Here is a 27081-nt window from a genome sequence, read left to right as displayed (position 1 = left end):
ACAGGGACCAACATGGTCAGAGGGGCAATTGGCTCAAAGCATTCCAACAGTCAGATCACGTGTATAACATACAGGATAGCCCAAACAACTAATATATAGAGAATCACATCTTGCCATGTCACAATTAGAAAAAAAAAAGAAAACCCAAACACGTGGGGGACCCCAGGCGCAGCCAAAGCCTCCACCGGCATCTGTCTACTGGTCGGCATACGAAGGCAATGGCCCCCGGCCAGGGCCGTCTTTAATACTGATTGGGCCCTGGGCAAACATTTTCTTGGGCCCCCCCCACCTCCATTCTTGGGACATACATAAAAATAGAATGTCTGTGCAATGTGATTTCAGCCATACAAATCGCATCGCATTCGCACCAAAATGGTGCAGATCCCTATTTTTGGTTTTCATTGGAATTGTATCGCATGGGTGTTAAAACCCATGCGATCCAATTCCTGCACCATTACACAGTTCGCACTGTGATCTTTGAACCAATCTGGGGGTGTCATTAACTTTACATTGACACCCCCAGTGATTTGCAGATCTCAGTGTGAACCATTGTGCAATTCTGGTGTGATGTGAGAACCGACACTGAATCGCAGGGTTTCCTGCATTACACCAGTATGAATAGGGACTAAATGGATAAAGTTAATAAAGTAATTCTGTGATACAGTACGTCAATGTATGGGGAGATGATGGGAAGGATGGAGTTTATTAACAGAAAGTGGCAAAAACAGAGAGGGGGGTATCAGAGAGACAGAGAGAGGGGGGATCAGAGAGACAGAGAGAGGGGGGGATCAGAGAGACAGAGAGGGGGGATCAGAGAGACAGAGAGAGGGGGGGGGATCAGAGAGACAGAGAGGGGGGGTATCAGAGAGACAGAGAGGGGGGGATCAGAGAGACAGAGAGAGGGGGGGATCAGAGAGACAGAGAGGGGGGAAATCAGAGAGACTGAGAGGGGGGGAATCAGAGAGACAGAGAGGGGGGTATCAGAGAGACAGAGAGGGGGGGTATCAGAGAGACAGAGAGAGGGGGGATCAGAGAGACAGAGAGGGGGGGAATCAGAGAGACAGAGAGGGGGGGTATCAGAGAGACAGAAAGGGGGGTATCAGAGAGACAGAGAGGGCGGGATCAGAGAGACAGAGAGGGATGGATCAGAGAGACAGAGAGGGGGGGTATCAGAGACACAGAGAGGGGGGGTCAGAGAGACAGAGAGGGGGGGGGGTCAGAGAGACAGAGAGAGGGGGTCAGAGAGACAGAGAGGGGGGGGGGTCAGAGAGACAGAGAGGGGGGGATCAGAGAGACAGAGAGGGGGAGTATCAGAGAGACAGAGAGGAGGGGGGGGTCAGAGAGACAGAGGGGGGGGTCAGAGAGACAGAGAGGGGGGGATCAGAGAGACAGAGAGGGGGGGATCAGAGAGGGGGGGGATCAGAGAGACAGAGAGGGGGGGTTAGAGAGACAGAGAGGGGGGATCAGAGAGACAGAGAGGGGGGGAATCAGAGAGACAGAGAGGGGGGTATCAGAGAGACAGAGAGGGGGGGATCAGAGAGACAGAGAGAGGGGGGATCAGAGAGACAGAGAGGGGGGGAATCAGAGAGACAGAGAGGGGGGTATCAGAGAGACAGAGAGGGGGGGTATCAGAGAGACAGAGAGGGGGGATCAGAGAGACAGAGAGGGGGGGGGAATCAGAGAGACAGAGAGGGGGGTATCAGAGAGACGGAGAGGGGGGGATCAGAGAGACAGAGAGAGGGGGGGTCAGAGAGACAGAGGGGGGGGGGGAATCAGAGAGACAGAGAGGGGGGGATCAGAGAGACAGAGAGGGGGGATCAGAGAGACAGAGAGGGGGTATCAGAGAGACAGAGAGGGGGGGTCAGAGAGACAGCGAGGGGGGGGTCAGAGAGACAGGGGGGGGGGTCAGAGAGACAGAGAGGGGGGGGTCAGAGAGACAGAGAGGGGGGGTATCAGAGAGACAGAGAGGGGGGTCAGAGAGACAGAGAGGGGGGGTCAGAGAGACAGAGAGGGGGGGGGATCAGAGAGACAGAGAGGGGGGATCAGAGAGACAGAGAGGGGGGGATCAGAGAGACAGAGAGGGGGGGTTAGAGAGACAGAGAGGGGGGATCAGAGAGAAAGAGAGGGGGGTTAGAGAGACAGAGAGGGGGGATCAGAGAGACAGAGAGGGGGGGGTTAGAGAGACAGAGAGGGGGGTCAGAGAGGGGGGTGTCAGAGAGACAGAGAGGGGGGATCAGAGAGACAGAGAGGGGGGGTATCAGAGAGACAGAGAGGGGGGATCAGAGAGACAGAGAGGGATCAGAGAGACAGAGAGGGGGGATCAGAGAGACAAAGAGGGGGGGATCAGAGAGACAGAGAGGGGGGGATCAGAGAGACAGAGAGGGGGGGGATCAGAGAGACAGAGAGGGGGGATCAGAGAGACAGAGAGGGGGGGTCAGAGAGACAGAGAGGGGGGATCAGAGAGACAGAGAGGGGGGGATCAGAGAGACAGAGAGGGGGGGGGGATCAGAGAGACAGAGAGGGGGGGGGGTCAGAGAGACAGAGGGGGGGGGGGTCAGAGAGACAGAGGGGGGGGTCAGAGAGACAGAGAGGGGGGATCAGAGAGGGGGGATCAGAGAGACAGAGAGGGGGGGGTATCAGAGAGACAGAGAGGGGGGGATCAGAGAGACAGAGAGGGGGGTATCAGAGAGACAGAGGGGGGGGATCAGAGAGACAGAGAGGGGGGGGATCAGAGAGACAGAGAGGGGGGATCAGAGAGACAGAGAGGGGGGGATCAGAGAGACAGAGAGGGGGGGGTCAGAGAGACAGAGAGGGGGGATCAGAGAGACAGAGAGGGGGGATCAGAGAGACAGAGAGGGAGGGGGATCAGAGAGACAGAGAGGGGGGGATCAGAGAGACAGAGAGGGGGGGGATCAGAGAGACAGAGAGGGGGGATCAGAGAGACAGAGGGGGGGGATCAGAGAGACAGATAGGGAGGGGATCAGAGAGACAGAGGGGGGGATCAGAGAGACAGAGAGGGGGGGGATCAGAGAGACAGAGAGGGGGGATCAGAGAGACAGAGAGGGGGGGATCAGAGAGACAGAGGGGGGTATCAGAGAGACAGAGAGGGCGGGATCAGAGAGACAGAGAGGGGGGGTATCAGAGAGACAGAGAGAGGGGGGATCAGAGAGACAGAGAGGGGGGGATCAGAGAGACAGAGAGGGTAACTGGAGAGAGGGGAGAGCAAGGTATGGTCAGTGAAAGTGATCACTCACTTGGAATAATCCTGGGGGCTCACTGTCCCATTCATTCAGCAGTTCCAGGCTGTCGGCTCGGCTGCTTCTTTTTAATCTTCCCGCCCACCTTTCCCTCACAGACGGAGCAGACAGGAGGGGGAGGGGGAGAGGAATGTGTGTGAAGCTTAGGGTATGAGGTCGGGCTGCAGACATGCTGGAGTGGACGGAGCAGTGTGGGCGGGACATGGATAGGACACAGCTACACCTCCCGAGCCGTCACCTGCACTGTATACACAGAGCAGAGGACGGGGCGGCCATCGGAGAAGGGAGGGAGAGGAACAGAGTCCGGGCTAATAGTTATATAACATGAAAAGGAGACCCGGGGCTTTTTGGAGGAACACTCTGAGCTATAGCCCCTGTCAGCCCCCCCCCTTGCTGACGCCACTGAGCAGCGCCCTGTCACTTGTGCTTCTGTGCTACAAGTGACAGAAAATAGCGGTGTTAGTGGACCTGGCCTGCTTTGGGCCCCTCGATAAAGATTGGGCCCTGGGCAGTTGCCCCGGTTTGCCCCTTGGTAAAGACGGCCCTGCACTCGGCCCCAGGGGCGAACACATGCACAGGTACGGCACTTAAACTCAGAATGCAAGCATACCGAAAAGTAATTTTAATCATGTTCAGAAAGAAAAGAGAGCACCAATAGTATATCAGAAATAAAGAAAGATAAAAATAAAGCAGGAAAACAACCAGAGAAGAAAGATAGAAAGGGGAGGGAGAGGGTAAGAGGGGGGAATAAAGAAAAAAAGGGGGTTGTAATATGTGTATAAATGCCGCTATGTGCAGTGGGAGCCGAATTCATGCCAGTAAAACCACCGATTAAGAAACAGTTCCTGGTTACCCTTTTCTGTGGCCACGAGATCTTCCATTTCATTAATGTAGGCCACTTTTTTCAACCATACGGCCACTGAGGGGGGCTGAGTCTGCTTCCAGAATAGGGGGATACAGCTCTTTGCCGCTGTAATCAGCACAGGCAGGATGGATCTCCTGTAGGATGTCCTCTGAAACCGGTGATGGTGCAGCAAGAAGAGTGCGGGATCAAAAGTGAGCTTATGATCCGTGAATATCTGGGTAAGCTCCAAGACCTCGGACCAATAAGATCGTAAGAGACATTACCTCTGTTTTCAGCTGCATAAGGGCTGCAGGGAGGAGAAGCAGCAGCACACTGAGCTTTCCAGTGAATGCCTGTACAGCAGGGGCGTGTCTGATCATTGGAGGAGATTACACTGAGTTCCCAGCATAGCTAGAGAACTGACCACGTTATGCTTTCCTGCTTAGTGTGGTCAGTTTTAATAGGAAAGCATAGGGACTGGCAGGAACACCAGGGATTTCACACAAAGAAAGCAATGCAAAGAGAACAGGATACTTTCTCATATAAGTACATAATACAGCAGGCACATATCAGGAATAAGAATTGTTGGGGTAACAAACGCTTTCATTTAAGACATTCTCAGAAGACAGTTAAAGGACAGATTGATTTTATTTTACGGTATTTTCAAATACTATAAAAGTGGAAAAGCAACCTCTTTGTGAAGGATACACTTTTAAATAGCTGAATTAAGATATATTTTTAATTACACTCCAGGGGCTTTTATACTGCCATCATAGTCTTGAATCCATCTAATCTGTCCCTTGAAATGAATATTTGAATGGAGGTTCTATACTGATTTGTTGATTGTATGTGTGGAAGATAATATAATGATTGGTGAGGTAGAAGGGATACAGAACCAATAAAACACTGCAGTAGGGACCAGTTACAGCAGTACAAAGGACACAAAATGTTGTATACTGCATCAAGTAAAACTTTTACCTATCATCCAAATGTTGATTGAAGAAACTAGAAAACCTCTTTAATATTGTAGAATGTGTATTACACTACTATTAGTTCTAGGTTAATAGAAGGTATTGATTAAGCTTTGTGGAATACCGCATTACAATGTTTCATAAAAAGGTCTTGTCTATTGAATCTGCCGGTGCAGTTTGACAATCAGTGGTGTGCAAATGGAGCCATTCAGAAACCACTCGGAATATCATTGCTTTTGATCATATTGTTAGATTAGTTGGATAAAAATTGAACTGTAGGTCTGTGGTAAAAATAACAAAATCTTTCCCAACCAAAGTAATAAAAAATGTATAGCTTGTTTTTCTAGGGGATAATCTAGAGCAGGGGTGTCAAACTCAATTTCATTGTGGGCCGCCTCAAAATTATGGTTGCCCCCAAAGGGCCAATTGTATCTGTAAGACTATATAAATGTATCTACTCTTTATCATATTAAATAATTTCCTCTGCATTCGATTATGACTGGTTTTAGCAATAACTTAAGACTTAAGCTGTGAACGGCAAGTGCAGACTGGCACAGAGCCCACTCACACTCCTGTTGCAGATGATGCAAGTGTGGAAAAGGATGGTCTCACACCATTGGTATCATCCACAACAAACTTTTTGGAAGACTGCTCAGACAGAACATGGTTCTGCAATGGTATTCCGTCTGAGCAGTCTCCAGTAAGGTTTCTTGTTGATGACACCAGCAGTGTGTGACCTTCCTTTTAAACTAGCAAATAATTGTATTATTCACATAATAATTATAAGCAGCTGTCCTGAGCACCCCCCCTTACCTCAGATGTCAAGAGCTCCCCCAGCATCAGAAGTATAAAGTCCCCCAACCCTCCCCTACATCACAATGCAGGATGTGGAGGAGAACCAGAGGAGGGCTGGAGTCAGCTGTTGGAGTCTGCTGAATGCTGAGACCAGGGGAGGCAGAGATGAGGGGGTGCTGTGGCTGCACAGAGAGGCACAGGATCTGTAGGAGGAGTTCTGTTCTCCCCTCTGCTGTCAACTGCTGAGTCAATGTGGGGGTGGAGATGAGGGAGTGCCACATCTGCAAGAGATTTGTAAAGGTCACATGAAATGGCCTGGAGAGCCTGATTCGGCCTGAGGGCCTTGTGTTTTACACATGTGATCTAGAGGATCTACCTCCCTTCATGGTCTCGCAGTCCGCCCTTCTTTCAGTTCTGATGAGACCCCTCTTCTTGTTGGTCTCCAACTGGTCTTGTTACCACCCCTCTCACAGGTATCAACACGTACATTTCAGGACCAGCGGCTGCATCCTATTGGGCCACTGTTTGTCATGGGACTTTGTTAGATCATCCTCTAGAAAAACTGATTGGGGGTGGACAATTTTATAAATGTTATCACTGTCTGGAGAAAGACCTATACCTTTGACCTTATCCTATGTTCTAAAGTTATTTTTAGGTGACCTATAGAGGTAACCTCAGAAATCACCTTCTACTGTTCTACCATTAGAAATCATGGGGCCCCAAACTGCCTACCTTACTAGTTCCACCATCTGACAGGGCCAGTGCCTGACCATGCCTCCACCTAGCCTGCAGGCAGTGTGCATAGTGGAGAAATTTGGGTGTGGCAAAATTAACAGTGGGAGGGGTTTATAATAAAACTTACAAAATAGTTAAAAAAAATCACAGAACAGGAGTCAAAATTCTGTAACATACACAGTGCAGGAATCCAGAGTATGTAACATACAGGTAATGTATTGGGTGTATATAAAGTACAAAAAAACATGTGTCAGGAGTATGTAATGTACAGAGTGCATGGGAACAGAGTTGTTAATATACATAGTTCAGAAGTGGGTAAAACATAGAGTGCAGGGGTCATTAAACCTTGGTGGCCAAATGCCACCCATTCCACTTAATAGAGCCTCCCAAAACTTCATACAGTGCACGCAGTTACAGCACGGTAGTGCAGGATTTTATGGGTTAAATCAAGCGGTGAGGAAGCAATATAACACTTCTTCACTGTCTGTCAAACACCTTCTGAAAGGCACTTCGCCGTGGATCGCTCATCAGAGGGTGAAACAAATGTGTAGCAATTTCAAAGGTTCTGGGCACTTTGGGCTTATTTAGATGGGCAGCCAGGGGTGGTAAAAAGGTTGGCCGAGACGCAGTGTCCCCCAGTGGCCCACCAGAACTGTCACAATACAGCCAGACAGGGCAGAATACATACACTCTGCAGAGGGAACCAAAAGAGCCAAGTCTACAGCAATTTAAAAAAAAAGACCCCAGGCCGCTTTTATTTAGCTGGGGGCAAGGAGCAGAAAGTGGACCATTTAATGACTTTTGAATGCAGGTGCAGCAATCTACCACAGTTCCAGTCCTGGCCTGTTGGAACAGATTGACATAGAAGAGGCAGAGACTTTAATATAATTGCTGCACAGCAGGGTGCCCAGAAGTTCAGAGTCCCCCCTCTCCCTCCCGGCCCCCTGCTGAATTTACAGTTCTGGGCCTAGTACTGGAGGACTTGTGCTATCCAATATACCCTTTAGCAATTAAGAACTCTATTGAGTCAGGATATTTGTTTATTATAACTTTACTCTGTTACAGCATGTGACATGTTTTATACAGACCTGAACAAAAGCCACAAAGGAAACGACCAACCAAAAGCATTTCAAAGTAACCTGTTACTTTGCTGAGGCCTACAAGCAGAGCACTGACAATTGGCAGAATTGAATTGACCAGCTGACACCTCTTCCTGTAAAACACATAGGCAATATAAAACAACCACAGATACACTCACATGAATGGCTAAAACATGTTTCAAACATTAGCTACCAAATGTCAGAGGTGAAATCGGTTAAAATATCAGGTTTTCATTGTCTGTGTTGGGTAGATTTCCTATTCCAGTGGCAGTAACAGCAGTAACATTTTATTACTACTACTACTACTTAAATTCTAACTCTCTACCACTATACTTGTTTAAGTACCCTTGTGAAAGGTGAAAGCATGTCCCTGTGCCCCAGTGCATGGGTGCATGTTTATCCTAATACCAATCCAGAAGGTTAGTAAATGTAGTAAATGTAAAGAGGAAAGGATCGCCACTATCCATGACCGGCCCAGGTAAACAAACGATAAGGAGCAGCCTCAGTCTACATGTGTCCACCACCTACACACCCTGCTTAGACTAAGGCCCACAAACTGCCCAAGATTCAAATTGGGTGTGGGCAGGCTGAATGTACCAATTTGATCAATCAATAAATTTGGGTACAAGCAACCTGTAAGATTCAGTTTTGATTATCCCTAGTGGCTGCTACAGCTACAAGCAATAATACTGTCTTCTCCCTGTGGGGACGGTTTCCCCTGCTGGGAGCAGAAAATTGCTCAGCAGGAGGTATTCCCCTGCCAGCACTGACTGTGTTGATGGGGGTTTCATGTGAATTTCTTTCCTGCAACCATTGGTCTATGGCTGGCCTAAGCTCCGGTGGGCAGGGCAAAAGGCATCCTGCTGAACCAGTCAAGATTCAAACCATGTGTAGGCAGGCTGAATGTACCAAATTGATTGATGAATCAACTTGGGTACAACCAGCCTGCCGGATTCAGGTGCGATTATCGCTAACAGCTGCTTTAGCAGGCAAAAATAATCACTGTCTTCTCCTGGCAGGGGTGGCTTTCTTTACCCCCCACCTGGGAGCAGACAATTAATTGGCGAGAGGGATTCCCCTGTCAGCACTGACTGTGTTGCTGGGGGAATCGTGCAGGAAAGAAATTTGCACTGTCTATAGGCTGCCTCAAGCCTCGAACACATGATCATATTATCAGACAAATTTTTGTCTGTTTTTTGTTGCATGCTAGTCTCATATGGAAAGTGAAGAGGTTACTTTCATACGAAAATTCGCCTATGACAGAATTCAACTTCAGAAGGGATGTAATGTGTTGAATTGTTTGTATGTATTCTTTCATTTTCAAGCCTGCATAGTCTTGCTCTCACAATTTTTTTGGGACGAAAACTGTACTCTATAAAGGAAAATCAGACGTTATGTTCACTTATGATAAAAATTTTATAGGATGCACCTTCGGTTTTTGTCGTCCAAAAATTCCTACTCGGCTGTCGAAAGCACCATACTAATGATCTGAAAATCGGCAGATTGTTAGTCGGAAATTTTATTTACATAGTAGTTGAGGTTGAATAAAGACATCAGTCCATCCAGTTCAAGCTGTACAGGTGTGTTTCTGTGTGTGTCAGTGGCCTGCTCGTTTCCCATAACCCTGAATGTTGTGATCTGTGAGATGCACGTCCAAGAGTCTTTTAAAAGTAGCCATACTCCCCGCAGCTACCACCAATTGTGCAAGAGAGTTCCACATTCTCACGGCCCTTACAGTGAAGAACCCATTACGCAGCTTAAGGTTAAACCACCTCTCCTCTAATCTAATTGTGTGGCCACTTGTCTTCTTGCACTCCTTGGGACTAAATAGTTTTCTGCCTATGATAGGATCACCATTGATGTATTAGCAAATCGCTATCATGTCCCCTCTCAGGCGTCTCCTCTCCAAGGAGAATAAATTAAGTGCTTGTAATCGCTCCTCATAATTAGGTCCTCCAATCCCCTAATTAGTTTAGTTGCCCTTCTTTGGACTCTTCCAGTTCCAGCACATCCTTTCTGAGGATTGGCGACCAGAACTGGACAGAATACTCCAGGTGTGACCGGACCAGGGTTTTATAAAGTGGTAGTATTATAGCTTTATCTCTGGAATATATCCCCTTCCTTATGCATGCTAATTTTCTGCCAGCTTTGACAGCTGTAGCTTGACATTGCATGCTATTACTCTATCTTCCACTTGAACCCCCAAATCCTTCTCCATTCTGGATTCCCCCCAGAGGTTCCCCCCCCTAGAGAATAATTCACGTTTATGTTTTTTGCCCCCAAGTGTAATACCTTACACTTCTCTACATTAAATCTAATTTGCCACATAGTTGCCCACTCTGTTAATTTGTTCAGGTCATTCTGTAAAATTTCTATACCGTGATGAGAAGTTATTGCCCTACATATCTTTGTGTCATCCGCGAAAATGGAGATTGAGCTACTGATTCTGTCCTTTATGTTATTGATGAGAAAAATTACACAAAATTGGTCCCAGGACTGAGCCCTGGGGGACCCCACTTACCATTCCAGACCAGTCTGAGTACGTGTTATTTATCACCAACCTTTGGACACGCCCATGTAACCAGTTTTCTATCCAAGAACAAACCTTGAGGTCAATGGCTGCAGACCTTGGTTTGTAGATTAAGCGTTTGTGGGGAACAGTGTCGAATGCCCTAGCGAAATCCAGATACACCACATCCACAGGTCTCCCCTTATTTAGCTCACAGCTCACCTCCTCGTAAAATGTTAGCAGATTGGTTTGGCAAGAATGTCCTTTTGTGAACCTGTGCTGATTATTGCTGATGATACTGTTGTCCTTAGCAAATTCTTGGATGTAGTCCCTTATCAGCCCTTCCAATAATTGACATACAATTGATGTCAGGCTGACCGGTCTATAGTTTCCCGGAATATCCCTCCTCCCTTTTTTGAATATTGGTATCACATTAGCTTTCCTCCAGTCACGCGGTACAGTTCCTGTCAATATACTGTCTGTGAAAATTAGGAACGGTCTAGATATAACCCTACTAAGTTCCTAGAGTACTCTCGGGTGCAAGCCATCCGGTCCAGGCGATTTATTAGTATTAATACTATCAGGTCTTTCCTTGATTTCGCCCTCTGATAGCCACTGCGGCAAGTCTTGCGGTGTTATGCTAACCAGAAAGTCCTGGTCTGTATACCCCTCCTTTTTGTGTGTAAAAACCGAGGAGAAGAAAGTATTTAGCACAGTTGCCTTCTCTGTGTCCTCTGTAACCATCCTCCCATCATTGTTAATTATGTGTGCAACGTGTTTTGACCTTGCTTTCTTACTAATAATGTATTTAAAGAATTTCTTAGGGTTTTTTTTTTACTCTCCTCTGCTATGTGTCTTTCAAAATCATTTTTAGCCATCCTGATTCCGTTTTTACATTTCTTGTTAGATTCCTTGTATTGGTGAAAAGCTGATAATGTCCCCTTCGATTTGTATTTTTTTTTTTTTTTTTCGCTCTAATAAGCATTTTTACATTACAGTTTAGCCACCCTGGTTTGGCCTTGGCTCTTCTAAATGTATTTCCCATTGGAAATGGACTGTGCGATACTTTTGTTTACTATGTCCCTAAAGCATTCCCATTTTTCTTCTGTGTTTAGTGTTCCTAGGGTTTGGTCTCAGTCTATGCACAATTTAGGAAAGTTTGCCTTTTTGAAGCTTAGAGTCCTTATATCCCCCCCCCCCGTGTCTTATTGTTCTATGACTTTAAAAGTATTCATCCTGTGATCACTAGAGCCCAAGTTGTCCTGTACTTCTACATCTGAGATTAGGCCTGAACCGTTCTTAATTAATAGATCTAGCAATGCATTCTTTCTAGTAGGAGAATCTACCATCTGTGACATGTAGTCAATGACGGCCTTTACAGAGTGAGTTGTCCCCTCTTCCCAGTTAATGTCGAGATAATTGAAGTCCCCCGTTACAATGACTTGTCCCTGATTAGTTGCTATTCCCAATTGTGAAAGAAATTCCAGCTCTACCTCCTCGCTTTGGTTGGGGGGCCTATAACATACCCCCACTATTACTTTCCCCCTTCCTTCTTCGTTATGGAGTTCTACCCACACGGATTCCACCTCCGCCCTCATCCCTCCCATAATGACACTCCTCTCTACCACCCTTACATTATTTTTGATATAGAGACATACCCCTCCCCCTCTTTTGCCTTCCCTGTCCTTCTTATACACAGAATACCCTTCAATATTTGCCAGCCAGTCGTGTGACGGGTCAAACCAAGTTTCTGTTATTCCTACCAGGTCTATGTCCTCCTCGTGTAATAACAGTTCCAATTCCTCCATTTTATTTGCTAGGCTCCTGGCATTTGTGTATACCCCTGTTAGTGATGTTGGAGTTGATCTTGATTTATTATTACATTTATTCCTACTTGGTTTGTGGTTTGTCCGCTCATTCCCCCCAGTAGTTGTTGTTGCGGTTTTATAGTCACTGCTGCCCCCCATAGTAGCTTTTGTCCTTTGTTCTCTAATAAGGGTGCATAAACTGCGCTAACCAACCAAGTGTATAAGCTGCTGACACAAACAACTGACAAATAGGTTGATGCAAATGGAATGAAAATAAAAGTGCCTCACTTTTTAGTGCTGCACTTTGTTCTCTAATAACTGGCACTACTTTTGAGCCCCCCCCCCCCCCCCAACACCTTGTTTAACAGCCCCTCCAACTTTGTGGCCATCTTTCTTCCCAAAAGCGCAGTACCGTTCCCATTAAGGTGCAGCCCGTCCTTACTAAAGAGTAGATAACCAACTGAGAAAGTCAGCCCAGTTCTCCAGGAACCCGAACCCCTCCTTCCTACACCAGTTCCTCAGCCACTTGTTCAGCTCCCTAAGCTCCTTCTGCCTCTCTGGTGTTGCTCGAGGTACAGGCAGTATTTCAGAGAAAACCACCCTGGAGGTCCTTTTCCTCAATCTATTTTCTAAGTCCCTGAAATCATTTTTTAGGATCCTCCACCTTCCTCTTACTAGGTCATTAGTGCCTACATGCACCATGACCGCTGGGTCCTCCCCAGCCCACCCCAACAGTCTACCCAATCCGCAATGTGCCAAACCCGAGCGCCCGGTAAACAACTGTGACCTCTTAATAATTAAGTCCTCTACTACCACTACCTGTCTAACCTTCCCTAAGTCACTGCTCCCCTCCTTGCCGGTGCTGTCTCTCCCCTGGCAGCTAGGGGAGGGCGACTGCTCCAGTACTGCGACCCCTGAGCCGATATCCCCAACATCATGCAACCTGACATATTTATTGGGGTGTACCAGCTCAGGACTGGCCTCCCTAGCGCTCTTCCCTCTACCCCTCCTTCTAACTGTCACCCAACTGCCTACCTCTGTTGCCTGTGTCTCCACCTCTCCACCCTCCTCTATGTTGGCCCCCGCCAGCACCTGCTGGGTAATGTCCAAGCTCCTTTCCAGGTTGTTAATGCGGCGCAGTGTTGCGACCTTGTTTTCTAGATCTAGGATCAGCACTTCCAGAGAAACAAGTCGCTCACATCTCGCACAGCAGTATTCGCCCTCGATTGGTTCATGAGTGGCATCCCCAATCCTGTTGGACATTATTACCCTCTATTCTATGGGAATAGTAATATCCTGCTAATTTGTTACCTACCCTAATCTAGCTCCCCTGATACTAAACCTACTTCAGTTACCTCCCAGTCACTCCTCTCACCTGACTTTAAGTCCCCGGACTCTCCCACTCTCCGGTTACTCCAAGTCACCGGGTGCTGCGGTAATTCCGCCCCCTATGGTACTTCCCGCCCGCTACGGTACTCCCAGTTCGCTATGGTACTACCAGTCGCTAGGGCACTCCCGCCCACTAGGGCACTCCCACCTGCTACGGCACTCCCGCCCGCTACGGCACTCCCGCCTGCTATGGCACCTCCAGTTGCTATGGCACTCCCAGTTGCTAAGGTACTACTCCCAGTCGCTAAGGTACTACTCCCAGTTGCTAAGGTATTCCCAGTCGCTAAGGTACTCCCAGTCGCTACGGCACACCCAGTCACTAAGTTACTACTCCCAGTCGCTAAGGTACTACTCCCAGTCGCTCAGGTACTAGTCCCAGTCCCTAAGGTACTACTTCCAGTCGCTAAGGTACTACTCCCAGTCGCTAAAGTGTTACTTCCAGTCGCTAAGGTACTACTCCCAGTCGCTAAGGTACTACTCCCAGTCGTTAAGGCACTACTCCCAGTCACTAAAGTACTACTCCCAGTTGCTAAGGTATTACTCCCAGCTGCTAAGGTACTACTCCCAGTCGCTAAGGTACCACTCCCATTCGCTAAGGTATTACTCCCAGTCGCTAAGGTACTACTCCCAGTCGTTAAGGTATTACTCCCAGTCGCTAAGGTACTACTCCCAGACGCTAAGGTATTACTCCCAGTCGCTAAGGTATTACTCCCAGTTGCTAAGATATTACTCACAGTCGTTCAGGTACTACTCCCAGTTGCTAAGATATTACTCCCGGTACTCCCAGTACCAAGGTACTTGCAGGTACTAAAGTACTCTCAGTCCAACTGCCTGGCCGCCCTTGTCTGATGTCAAACCCTGCAGCCTGCAGCCTCCCCCTGTCAGTCTCTCTTTACTCCATCTGTGCCTGTCTGTGTGATCCCCAACCGCCCCCCCCCCCAATCAGCCGAACAGCCGATCAGCCCAGCACACTCGTGGTTTCTGCTGTCTCCTCTCCTATCAGTCAGTCCTCAGCCTCTGCTTGCATCTGGCACTGTTCCCGTGCCTTTCACGAGTTCCAATTTTCTTATCGTGTATACGAACTTTAAGCTCTGGTGGGTGGGGCGAAATGAATCAGTGTGTGGTGGAGCCATATAGGCTGAGGCTGCTTCTTATCCTTTATTTACTTGGGCTGGTCAGAATTAGTGGGGATCCTATCCTCTGTTTGTAAACCTGTTGGACAGATTTTGCTCACTTCCTTGGTATCTTGGTGACTATACTGGAAGTGGTGAAAAATGTCCCCAATGACTACAGAAACACCAATATAAGCCAGATAGAGAATCTAACCATCCTCATTTTGTCCAATATTAAAAAAATGCATAATAAAAAAGGGGTGTTTTCAAATTGGTATTTAAGCAGTATTAAATCTAAAAGAAAACATTAATTATATTGCAGCTTACCAATTTTTAGATGTGGCAACTGTATTTGTTTCCTTTTTTAGGCTTTCTTTCATCTATTTTCATCTGGTTATCCAGCCAGTAGGTCTGTTGCTGTAGCACCCTTGTCCTAAGCAGGATTGCTAGTAAATTTAGTTCTGCAAGGTGGTAGCTAGCCTGGCTGATTTGTAGTCTTTGTGGTCATTGGATTTTCTCCTAATCCTGGTTTGGCTGTATTTCTCCCTTCTGTCAATAGGTGGCACTGTTACCTTTTGGCTTTAGTGTGATGAATTTACAGTGAGTCAGGTTACGAATATGTATGTTTCTCTCAGCCAATCACACTGGTCACTGAGCATGCTGGGAGAAGCTATGTATTTGGAGGAAATCAGATGATCTTTGTCCTTTCCACCCAGGGGTCCGGTTGGGTGTGTGAGGAACAGGTGCTGCTGGGTTGGCCTTAAGCCTGAGGCCTAACTATGTGCTCATGGCTCTGGAAGGGAGAGCCTGCACACTGCTTGGAAGCATGAAGGAAAGATAGAGACCTGAGATGAAGTATCAGAGGTGACTCTGCCATGAACTGGGGAACCATGGAGAGCCTGGGAAAGCGTCAAGATGGAACCATCCACAGAGTTCCTGCACCTTCCGTGAGTTACATACTGTTGTTATAGGAGACTGGATGCAGGGGAGAGGTGTTGCCTCCCAGGTCAGTCAATAGCTTATGCTAGAAAGTACAGATTGCTACAGGAAACTGGACCCAGGGGAGAGGAATTGCCTCCCAGGTCAGTCCACATCTTAAAGACTCTTTTTCTGTATTGCTGTCTGCCTATTCTACATTTTGTAGAATAGGCAGACAGCAGTTGGAGTCTGCCAATCTGCTGTTTTTGACTAAGGGTGTCCTGTGCCCTACCCCTCTCTCCCATTTTGTTCCTGTTGTGATTTTCTCTTTGCTCAAGCATAAAAGTTACTGGTGCCCATCTTTCTATCTTGTACACCACACACCATTCCTAGTACCCTGCACCCTGAGAAGGAATGCCGGCTCTCCTTGTCTCTGGGGGTCACCATCAGGCCTCTGGAGGTTGAGGGGGGGGCACTACATTGCTATTTAACAGAAAAGCTCTCTTGCGCAGTTACAGGGATGAGACAGGGCATATAACACTGGCAGGAGTTCTTACAATGATCTGCTTTTATTTATTTATGTAAAACCTTTATCCCAAAAGAAAAAAAAATGTATTCTGTAACTGATTATAAAGTATTAGCTGGAGTTCAGGTTCAATTTGTTAGTGTATTTAAATCTGCTTGTAAAACTAATACTCCCCTCCCCAGACAATGCTGCTGTCCAAATCTACCCCCTGTTCTCATTCAGAGTATAATACAAGAGGTGGGTTACTGGCCAGATCGCCAAGGAAAGCAGAGGGATCAAAGCCTAAAAAAAGAAAACCAATACAGACACAGACACCACATCTAATGATTGGTAAACTAAAATATATAACATCTTTGGTTTTGGGTTTTATGCCGCATTAACCACCTTAGCGGTAATCCCGAGCGTGACTCGGGGTTGATTTTTCATTGCAGGAGCGGTAACCCCGAGTCACGCTCGGGGTGGATTGCAGAGAGCGCAGCGGAGCTTCTCTTACCTTATCCTGGCGATCCAGCGATGATCTCTCATTGCTGCGACCGCCAGCCGAGAGTCCCGCCGCTCCTCCGTCCCTCTGTCGGTACGATCACTTCCTAGTTCCGTTCCCTGCAGCAGCAATGCTGCATGGGAGCGGAACTAGGGAGGGAAATTCAAAAAAAAAAAAAAAAAAAAACGTTACACAAAACACACTTTATATTATATTATATATATATATATATATATATATATGCATATATATATATACATATATATATATATATATATATATATATATATATACACCGGTATATATATATATATATATATATATATATGCATATATATATATATATATATATATATATATATGCATATATATATATATATATATATATATATATATATATATATATATATATATAATATGCACACACACACATATATATATATATATATATATATATATATATATATATATATATATATATATATATATATATATAAAATTATATTATTGATTCAATTATAATTCATGCGTTATATATTATATATATATATATATATGTGTGTGTATATATATATATATATATGTATATATATATATATATATATATATATATATATACACACATATATCTATATATAATATATAATGCATGAATTATAATCTAATCAATAATATAATTTTATTATATATATTATATATTAAATAATAAAATAATATTATTGATTCGATTATAATTCATGCGTTTGTGTTTCAAATTTATCACATCTGGGATGTCTACTAGAGTCTTGTTTTGGTCAGGTTTAAGTCAGTAATTACTAAGAATTATAGGCCTATAATACATAACGCCAAATTTCCATGAAAAGAATTGTACCGCTTTTGGTATGTAATTCCAGACATAATCATACCGCCAGGGAGGTTAAAGCAGTGTTCCAGCCTCCCCCTCCAAAAAGAAGTCAGCAGCTACATATACTGAATACTGTAGCTGCTGACTTTTAATTTTAGGACACTTACCTGTCCTGGAATCCAGCGATGTTGGCACCGCAGCCAATGATTCCATCGGCTGTCGGGTGCTTCTGCTGCCATTGCCAGTAAGGGAACCCGGCCAGCTGCAAAGCGCGCTGCGTTATCTTACTGGCCTTTCAGCAGGGAAAAGAGGGGGCCGAACTTCTGATGTACCTCGCCGCGGCGAGGCCTGACAGAAGTGGGGACAGGGTACCTATCAAAAACAGCTACCTGCTCCCCCCGAAAGGTGCCAAGTGTGGCACTGGAGAGGGGGAGGAGACAGATAAGGGGAAGTTCCACTTTTGGGTGGAACTCCACTTTAAGAGGTTTAAAGAATTTGGGCTTTTTAGTACAGTGTCTTTTTCAGTGTGCTTTAGACTTGTGTTGATTGCATCCGTTTGACATCAGTTTGGGACACTTCTGAGATCATTCAGAATTCTTTGACAGACACATTTGACCTACAGTTGGCCCTTTATATATCTCCATTTGACTTGCTTTTGAATTTATTTAGGCTTGTGTGGGTGATATAAAACCTGTTTGAAGTGGACACAGTCCCTTCTAACTAAATTAGTGCATTTTTCTTCTAATATGGAAAAAGATAACACTTATAGTGTATCCCCTGCACCTAATAGTATGCAGTAGTGAATTTTATATCAAAATTGGAAATAGCAGCAGTATAGAAAATGTTAATGTGTCAAAAAATAGCCTTTGGGGTCAGGGCTACCTACAGCGCTTGCTAGTAATTAATGTGCTATGTGCAATTGGTGGAGTTAAATAACTGTGTAGATAATTTATATTAACTAAAATCAATAAATAAATATAAATGTGCAAATGAGCAAATATAGTACAATAGAGTTGTTAATTAATAACTATAAAAAACAATGACCATATACAAATCAATAAATGACATAAATTTTCATAATTTTCATACATTTTCTATTTAATTATGAAAATTCATGTCATGTCGACCCCAAAGGCTATTTTTTGACAAATTTTTCTTCTAATACTTACTTTCCGAACCTCCCAATCGGGTATGAAGATGCAGTGGAACCTATGAGACCCCCAATACTGAATATGGATACCACAAAAGACCAAATCAATGTAAGCGTCCCATCACTAATCTCAGTCTTGAAACGTCTCACCCATGTTTCATTTATGTACTGCTTGATGAACTGGAGACATTGAAAATATATAATGTTAGTAGAAGTACATTGCTCTTAGTACGACTAGATGTAAATAATGAAAGTGCTCTTAAAATGTATTTTTAAATTCAGATAAATACGAGCATAAAGTATCTAAAATTAGTTTTAATCTGTAGTGGTTTGCGTCATACTTACTGGCGATGGAGAATTCAGCACAGACATATGGTAGCCATACTGAAATGTACTTCCAATTCCTAGAACAAAGACCATCAGGAACAGGCCCCTATAGTGCACCTGGCATAGTAAAAAAAAGACTGGAATCATGAATCTAAACTGGTACACATTAGCACAGTTTAATTATTCCATATAAATATTTTATAGACTGATAATAAAATGAATGGTCAATTAGCCCCAAACTAATATTTTAGTGTTTAATAGATTCCATTGCGTTAAGTTAACCAGCAGGTCTATAGTTATTGCATCACCAGCATGTGAAGAAGCCTTTTCTGTGTGGTTTTTACCAGGTCCAGGTAAATGTAGGATATTCATAATATGATTTAAGGTCTTCACATTGAAACCTCATCAGTATCTAGTGGGATAAAAGCCACGAGAAAACAACTTGGAGAATTCATGAAAACTGGATCACTCCTAATCTGGAGCAGCTGTACATTGCAACCAACCAGCATCAAAGCCTAACTAGATAAGCTGCAGATAGAAACTAGTTGTCATGCACAGCTGCTCCAGATTGCTTTCTGCTCCAATTTTGATAAATTGATTTAATGATCATTAGAAATTTAATTTTCAGAGACCTGGAATTTAGTTTAACAAAAATGATGTTTAGTTAATAACATTTAAAAAGTTGGAAGTTTGAAGAATCTGTCATGTTTAAAAACATTATTTGCAAATACCTGCAGCAGTCCGCAAGTTTGTTCGGGTAAAGTACATGTTGCAGTAGGTGGATGACGCCTCCTCCATGTGCTGTTGGGAGCTAATGTGCTGTTGGGAGCTAAGTGTTGGTCACACAGGAGGCCTACCTAGGGGTAGTTCTTCTGGGCTACACTAGGTGATGACTAGGTCACTCATTTTAGCACAGGGGTTACACCTTGCCCGAAGGCATGCTCAAAAATGTCCGGGACCAGGCAAGGGCCACTGTCATGGGAAAGTCAAACATTAAAGTAGTCTTCCAACTCAGAGATGTTTAGTTGAGTATGTAGAATTCTACCAAAGAAAAGTTGTGTATGATTTGCATTAGGAGGGACATTCAGAGCCTTTGCCCACTCCACCAGTCAACGTACCTCCATTACCTCACTCACAGTAAAAGAATGGGGTTTGGGCGAACACATAGTGCGGACCTCATGCATGCTCCACTTAATCCTTCTTGTTCCGTACCAAGTGACCAGGTATCAGATCACCGTAATGATAATCCACTTCCAGTGACCGATAGAGACAGACAGTTAGGGAGGGAGCTGGACCCTCTTGCTACTGGAGGACCTGTCACCTAACCAGATACCATGCCAGTGACTGGTTGCAGTTTTTCTTTCTGTTACTCATGATAACTCCTTTCTCTCCCTAGAGTTTCAGGTTAACCTTTTATTCAGACCAGGCTTTGCGTGGTTAAACAACTTTTACTGAGAGTTTAGCATGGCAAAAAATCCTTTCTCTAACTAACAGCAGCGGCTGCCCCAGCATACCTGCATAAGTAATGTTCTTATAGGTGAAGTCCATGACTGGTATGAGTCTACTGAAGTCTATGGTTTGGGTGGATTCTGAGAGGCCAGGGCTCCATAGAATAACTACAAGTCTCAGCAAGTCCTGCAAGGTTCCTTTTCTTTAGCCTGCTACCCTGCGCTCTCTTGGGACCCGAACCTCTGCCTTTTATATGTCACAGGATAGGAGGCTGGACCCCAAAACCCCTGTGAACATGAGCAGGGAACGCAAAGTAGAATTACCTTTTCCCCCTCGCCTGGGCAGCCACACAAGCCTAGATAAATGTTGTGGCTGACCTGGGTTGTTCACACAGAAAAAACTCCAACATACAAGTAGCGTAAATGTTTGCTGCTACCTCCCAACCCACACGTATTCCTAGTGGTCAGTCACTATTATGAGCTTCGAACTGGCTAAAAGTCATTTGTGGGTTACAGAAAAGGACAGCAAGCTGTTATCACTATCATGGTTGTAGGCAGGTAATAGGTAACACTGCCCCAGCTGGGAACCTGAGAGATAATTGTGTTTCCCGGGTCTTTTTGCCGGGTTTTTCCTGGGACCAACCCCCTGGTCCTGTATGCTATAAAAGGGAGGCCCAGATACTGGGGAGCGGTCTGGAGGGCATATGGGGTTCTTGCTGCTGTTCTGACGGAGTCTGGAAATCCAGTGATGTGCTGAAGTCAGAGTTTCCACTGCCCCGGAAGATTGCTAGGGCTCGTAGTCCCCCCTGAACACAGCAACTATGGACTTTGCCAAGAATGGACTCTTTTTTACACAGGTTTGCTGGGGCAGCCACAAGTTTGAGTTAGGGATTAGGAACATAAGGGAAAATATTGCACTTTATGTTGAACTGTCATCTGTGAATGTCATCATGTAAATGTATTCAAGTAAAGATTTTGAAACATTGCCTTTACCTGGTCTGAATTTACTAAAAGGGTTATAATGCAAGTAACCAGCACATATAGTCTACAGCTCTGGTCACTAGAAACACTGAATATGAAAACAGTGGTACAAGAGTTCATACATTGTGAAGATAAAGTGGTTACCAAGTTTATCTAAGGTTTCTCTAGCAGCCTGTTGTAAGCATATACATGTGGCAGGTGAAATATCCTTTTGCAGCAAGGGAGATGTTGTCAGCACTCCTTTGGCAGTGATACATCTCCCAAAGCATCGGGAGCAGATCTGCCCTGCCGAGGCCCTCATTCTGCACACAGGTACAGGAGACAAAGAGTTAGGTGAAGTGCACACACTGAGTCCACGCTAGGTGCACAGCGGGACCCTATACCATTATTGGGAGTGAGGTAGTGGTGATACGGTGGACAGGTGGATAGGGCAAGGGCTCGTTGTGCGCCTCCCAAATGCACAAGTGACCATAGTAATAAAAAAATACATCAAGAGAGTTTACCAAAGTTTGTTCATGTTTAGTCATCTGTCAGGGTCGTTGCTTAAGTAAAAGTGCACCATGTGTAGGGTAGTGACCATGTACAAGTGCCTAGCATAGCCCAGAAGAACCCACGCCAAGGTAGGCCTCTCATGTGACCCATGCTTGGTGCCCAACTAAGAGGGAAACATGGAGGACGTGATGACCAACCCACCTACCCACCTACCTCCCCTTACAGCGTTTGGGTTTTGGAGTCTGCTGCAATAATGTGCAGAAACTTTAAATTGTATTTCTACTTATACCCAGGCCTCCAAAAATTTATTTTTTAGTTGTCACATGAGGGTATTGATGATGAAACCATAGAATCCCATGCACCTTGTTTTCTAGTGATTGTCAGGTAATGTTAATGTTTCTGTCTGAAAACCTTTTTTCATGCATGTCTTGTTTTCACCTTAACCTGGTGGCCTTTCACAGAGTTTTTTTTACAGTGTTGTTTAAAAGAGCATAACAATTGTGGGATTTTCATTACTAACTGTCAATTTTGTGGTATTTAAAAAAAGTTTTTTTTATCTGCAAACTTTATCAAAAGTATCTTTGTGGACCTTAATATATTTTGTATGTAAAAATCATTTTCAGAAGGTTTTTTTATTTTGTACAAATACCTTCTAGCTGGTATAATAGGTAGTTTCTATGAGGGGTTTATTCAATAGAGCCGGAAAATTAGCTTGTTTCATGCGATGATAAAGAAATAAACCACAAATGTAAATACAGAGAAATAAAAGCTTTCAGTTGCTAATTTCGTGCAGAAAATGATAATGATTCTTCACCCATATTATATCTACGTTGTAAATTGTTGTGGTGCATGTTTCTATAATGATGAGAATATAGATTTAATATTGGTATTAAAAGAAAGAACTCACCAGCTCTGAAGATGTGGTCATCATTGAATCTATGCTCTAGGAATGTTTCTCTTATGAGAAAGCCAGCAGTTTATTCCCTCTAGGTACAGCCTAAATGTATTATCAACCAATGGGAAAGGGATGGAAGATCCTGCTACCTGAAAACTATAAATCACAGTGTTGAAGACACTCTAAAGACAAATATTTATGCAGCTAATGACCACACTGAGGGTGGAGATACAGAGAGAGGCTTGGTGTATGACAAAATATTAACGGCGCTTACATAGACAACGTCACAAGATCAGTGAACCTGAAAGTCTGCAGAGTAAGTACAGTGATGAAGAAACGCAAATCCACTATGCTTAAATGGGAGGCAACTTTATTTTTTACTAGAAGGGGTAAAGCGCTGTCTATTTGTGCTAAGACAGCCTTTTCCCAACCTTTTTAATCTGGAAGTACCGTTGAAATAACTCCTAGGTCTTGGGTAGACTTTCAAGAAAAAATATGTCTACAGTTCATGATATATTCATAAGATCAGTATGTTATAGAATAAAAATACTGTCACACTAACCTGTGCCTAGTTCCAGCTCCAGGTTTTTCCTTGGAGCGGTCATATACAGTGGGTATAGAAAAGAATCACCCCGCTATAAAACAATCACATTGTGTTGTTTTGCAGCCCGAAATGAAGACAGCTGTATTTACTAGTGCAACTTATAAAATCCAAGTGAAAGATATAACACCAACCTGTCAGAAAAAAATCAAAAAATTAAAAAAAAGAATCACTGAGTTATAAAAAAAGACCACCCCCTTATATCAGTATTATGTTGGACCACATTTTGCTTTAATTACAGCCTTCTAGACTTCTAGACTTTGCAATATTTGCCCACTCTTCTTTGCAGAACTGTTCAAGTTCAGTTAAATTTGTTGGTGACTGTTTGTGGACTGCACTCTTCAAGTCATTCCACAGATTTTCAAGGACATTCAACCTTCCTATCCTTCAACCACTATGTGGTAAGTTTTGCTGTGTGCTTTGGGTTATTGTCATGTTGAAAGGTAAACCTTCTTCCCATTGACAACTTTCTGGCAGAGGGCAGCAGATTTTCGTCAAGAATTGGATTGTATTTTCCCCCATCCATTTTCTTTCTATCCTGACAAGTGCTCCAGTCCCTGCTGCAGAGAAACAACCCCATAACAGGATTTCACCACCTCCATGCTTTACTGTAGGAATGGTGTTATTTGGATGGTGAGCTGTATTTATTTCCGACAGTCCTATCGTTTGGTTTTGAGACCAAATAATACAATTTTTGTCTCATCAGACCACCTTAAATGCACTTGAAGATTCTGAGGCCACATGGAAAAGGCGTTATGGTCAGATGAAACTAAAATAAATTTTTTTGCCTCATCAACACCAAACGATATGTCTGGCAGAAATCCAATACAGCTCATCCAAATAACACCATTACTACAGTAAAAAGGGATCTGGGGACCCTGATGTAAGGGGGGTGACTTTGGGATCCTAATGTAAGGGGAAACTTTGGAGACCCTGATGAAAGTGGGGTCTGATATAAGGGTGAACTCTTGGGACCCTGGTTTAAGGAGGAAGAACTCTGGGGACCCTGATGTAAGGGGGGAACTCTGTGGACCCTGATTTAAGAAGAGGGGCCCATGGGACCCTGATGTAAAGAGAAGATGACTCTGGGGACACTGATGAAAGGAGGGGGGGGCGCTGCGGTCCCTGATGTATGGGGTAAGCTCTGATGTAAGGGGGTCAAGCCTGGGGACCCAGGCCTAAAGTGGTGTAGGGGGCCCCAAAATTTCTAATGGCTGCCGTTTTCCCCACACACTGCACCGGCATTCCACATACTGCTTTAGGATTGGATGATATTAGCTGGAATCAAAGCCGTCTTCTGCACACTTCAGCTAATCTGTGAATAAGAGGTATCCAGCCACCCCTCCACAAAAAGTAAAGGCTGAAAATGCAACCCGTGCAGTGATGCTTTCTCATCTCCTTGCCAACATTAGCTTTGTGTGGAGACTGATTGGGGAGCTGGGAGGAAGTGATATTGCACACAGCACGGCTTGCACGATACCTCAGGGGGGTGCAAGCAGCTTGTCTTGCCTAGAGTGCAAAATAGTCTAGTGCTGGCCCTGCCTGTGTTCCTCCTTCAGATGTAGTCTCTCTTCTGGCAACATCTTTGCTTCCTGTTGAAACCTTGACCTCAGTGAGTGGGGATGCCCAGTAAAACTGGTGGGGGGGGGATATGTCACACTCACCTTTGTTCTGTTCCAGCACCAGGTCTTCCCCTTTGTGCAAGGCCATTAGCATTCAGTAAATTAGAGACTGCTGGCGCCACAGAAAAACAGATCTCAAGTGAATCAGTTTAAGCAATGCATCCATATGCTAGCTGCTAACTCCCCTGTATCTCCAGAGTTTGCATCTCGCTTCCTAAAGGTCCTCACATACCCCTGTGATTTCTGCCTTTCCACATAGCATGCAGCTGTGTTCATCTGTGAGCTCCAGTGTGAGCTTCCAATCTTCTAGCATGTCCCATATACTCCACTAGAGCTTCCAGTGTTTCAGCACCCAAGTGATCCCAGAGACTCTCACCGGTGTGAAGAGCATACAGACTTCCACCCCTTTTTTATACCAAATTTGACAACCAAGGTGGATTATTTTTGATACTCCCCATGACCCATGTAGTGTTTTTCAATAATAATTCACAAAGGAATTAATTGCCACAATGGCTGGCAACTGCATAAGGTAGTTGTATTCATAAAATAGCAGGGAAGCACACAATGCATGGACCAGATTGGTCTAATAACAGTGCTCCTAATATACTTTTCCCAAAGAGCAGTAACTAGGAAGGGATGACAAGGAGGTAGAAAAGGACAAAGACTTTGCAATTCCTATTCGCTGTGCTTTCTATTTGTTCTTGGAGTGAGCCTCTAAAACAAGACTTATTATTCAAAATCACATTTCACAGGATCCGGGGCTTTACAAATTCACAGTTTTAATTTGTTAGTCTAAATTTCTGTGATCTGCTGCAGAGCACTGCATGACTGGTAATGTCAGAGGAAGTGACCAAAACCGTTAGCATTAGAGAAGCAGAAGCAATGGATGATAAAATATCAAAAAATATATTTTTGAATCGCTGATATATTTAACCCCATTGTATGATGACATAAATTAAATTATTGGTAAACCTATTTTGTTGCATTAGAGACAGATGGTTAAAACTATGTTGTTACCAAGACCATATTCATTTTATGAATGCTGATAGTCTGGTGTGTTTGTTAGTGATGTTTCCATCACCCTAAGAGAACACACTAAAGATAGAGCACCTGTATTGCAAAACTGGCTACTTTGAGACATGGCACACCCAATGATCAGTTCATTCTTTTTATCTTCAGGGATCATGGGACAGTCCAAAAAGTGGTTCCCATCTTGTTCACCCACTACCAATGGCTCTGGTCTGGATCCACCCCCTGTAAAAATTTGGTGGTGAGATTATATAGCTTTCAGTGGTCAGATCTGCTTCTGATGGTATTGAGGGAAGAGTGACGTTGAACTTGAGAAAGAAGAAGAAGAAGGACCAATATACACACCGATCGGCCATAATTTTATGAGCACTATCAGGTTAGGGAAATAACATTGATTATCTTATATATTTATATATAACTTTGGGGGATGAGCTGATAGAGAAAATGAAAAATACAGTTGTTAGAAGTGGCTAGGATAGGCTTCTCTGAAGAGGAGGGTTTTCAGGGATAGTTTAAAAGCTAATAGAGTAGTGTAATGTTCTGGTACCTTTGGGTACCCTAATTACTCTTTTCCTAAGTGTATGCGCCCCACCATTCTCTTTTGGTAAGGTGCGCATACACCTTTAAGACTGATGCTGTCATCACTGAGCGCCGGACTGAACAGCTATTTAAATCACCAGCTCTCACTCACATGTGTTCGTTCAACCTGCTTTGTGCCTTGATGCTAACCTGTCTTGAAGCTCTCATGCTTGCAAGCATACCTCGCTGTCGGAACCACGCTGCGCTGATCCCTGTATCCCGCTACCGGATCATCCGCTCTTGCCGAACCTCTCCTCTGCTACAGTGCTACTAGTGATAAGTACCCCACAGGGGAAACCTCTATAACCTTCATACTAAAGCTTACACTATCTAGCTCTGCATACTAAGGACTATTATTACATCTGCATTATCTAAGATTGCTAGCTCTTGAGCCTACTACCATCTGCTCTTGCACTGGGTTGGTCTCTCCTGTATGTTCACCTGCTACTCTATCATCTGCTACCATACATGATTGCTAACCTATCTGCATTCCATCTGCTACTATCTTACTTTCAAGAACATTTCCTTTCAAGTGTCTGTCATCTACCATCTCTACCCAACCTGTCTCTTCAGCCTATCATCACTGTGTTACTATATACATAAGTCACTCTAGGAACATCTTATTGAGTGTGTGTATTTACTTGCTGAATTGAGATCATCCACACATG

The 27081-nt window shown here is 44.5% G+C and overlaps 1 protein-coding gene across 1 annotated transcript in view; it reads right to left on the bottom strand.

Annotated features, from left to right (window-relative positions):
• LOC309551790 (solute carrier family 2, facilitated glucose transporter member 9-like) overlaps nt 1-22733 on the bottom strand; it is a 45851-nt gene extending 23118 nt beyond the window's left edge. Inside the window, exons 1-4 of the mRNA XM_082252481.1 lie at nt 22595-22733; nt 18785-18883; nt 18459-18619; nt 7691-7815 (exon numbers count right to left, since the gene is read on the bottom strand). Of these exons, the coding sequence (XP_082108607.1) occupies nt 7691-7815; nt 18459-18619; nt 18785-18883; nt 22595-22618 (409 nt within the window). The 5' untranslated portion in view covers nt 22619-22733. The remainder of the gene's footprint in view (nt 1-7690; nt 7816-18458; nt 18620-18784; nt 18884-22594) is intronic.
• Nucleotides 22734-27081: the final 4348 nt, after the last annotated feature.

This window comes from Pelophylax lessonae (assembly GCF_965119305.1).
Source record: "Pelophylax lessonae genome assembly, chromosome: 1".
NCBI lineage: Eukaryota > Metazoa > Chordata > Amphibia > Anura > Ranidae > Pelophylax > Pelophylax lessonae.
Note: the sequence above shows the minus strand (reverse complement) of the source record. Positions and strands in the feature narration are given on the sequence as shown.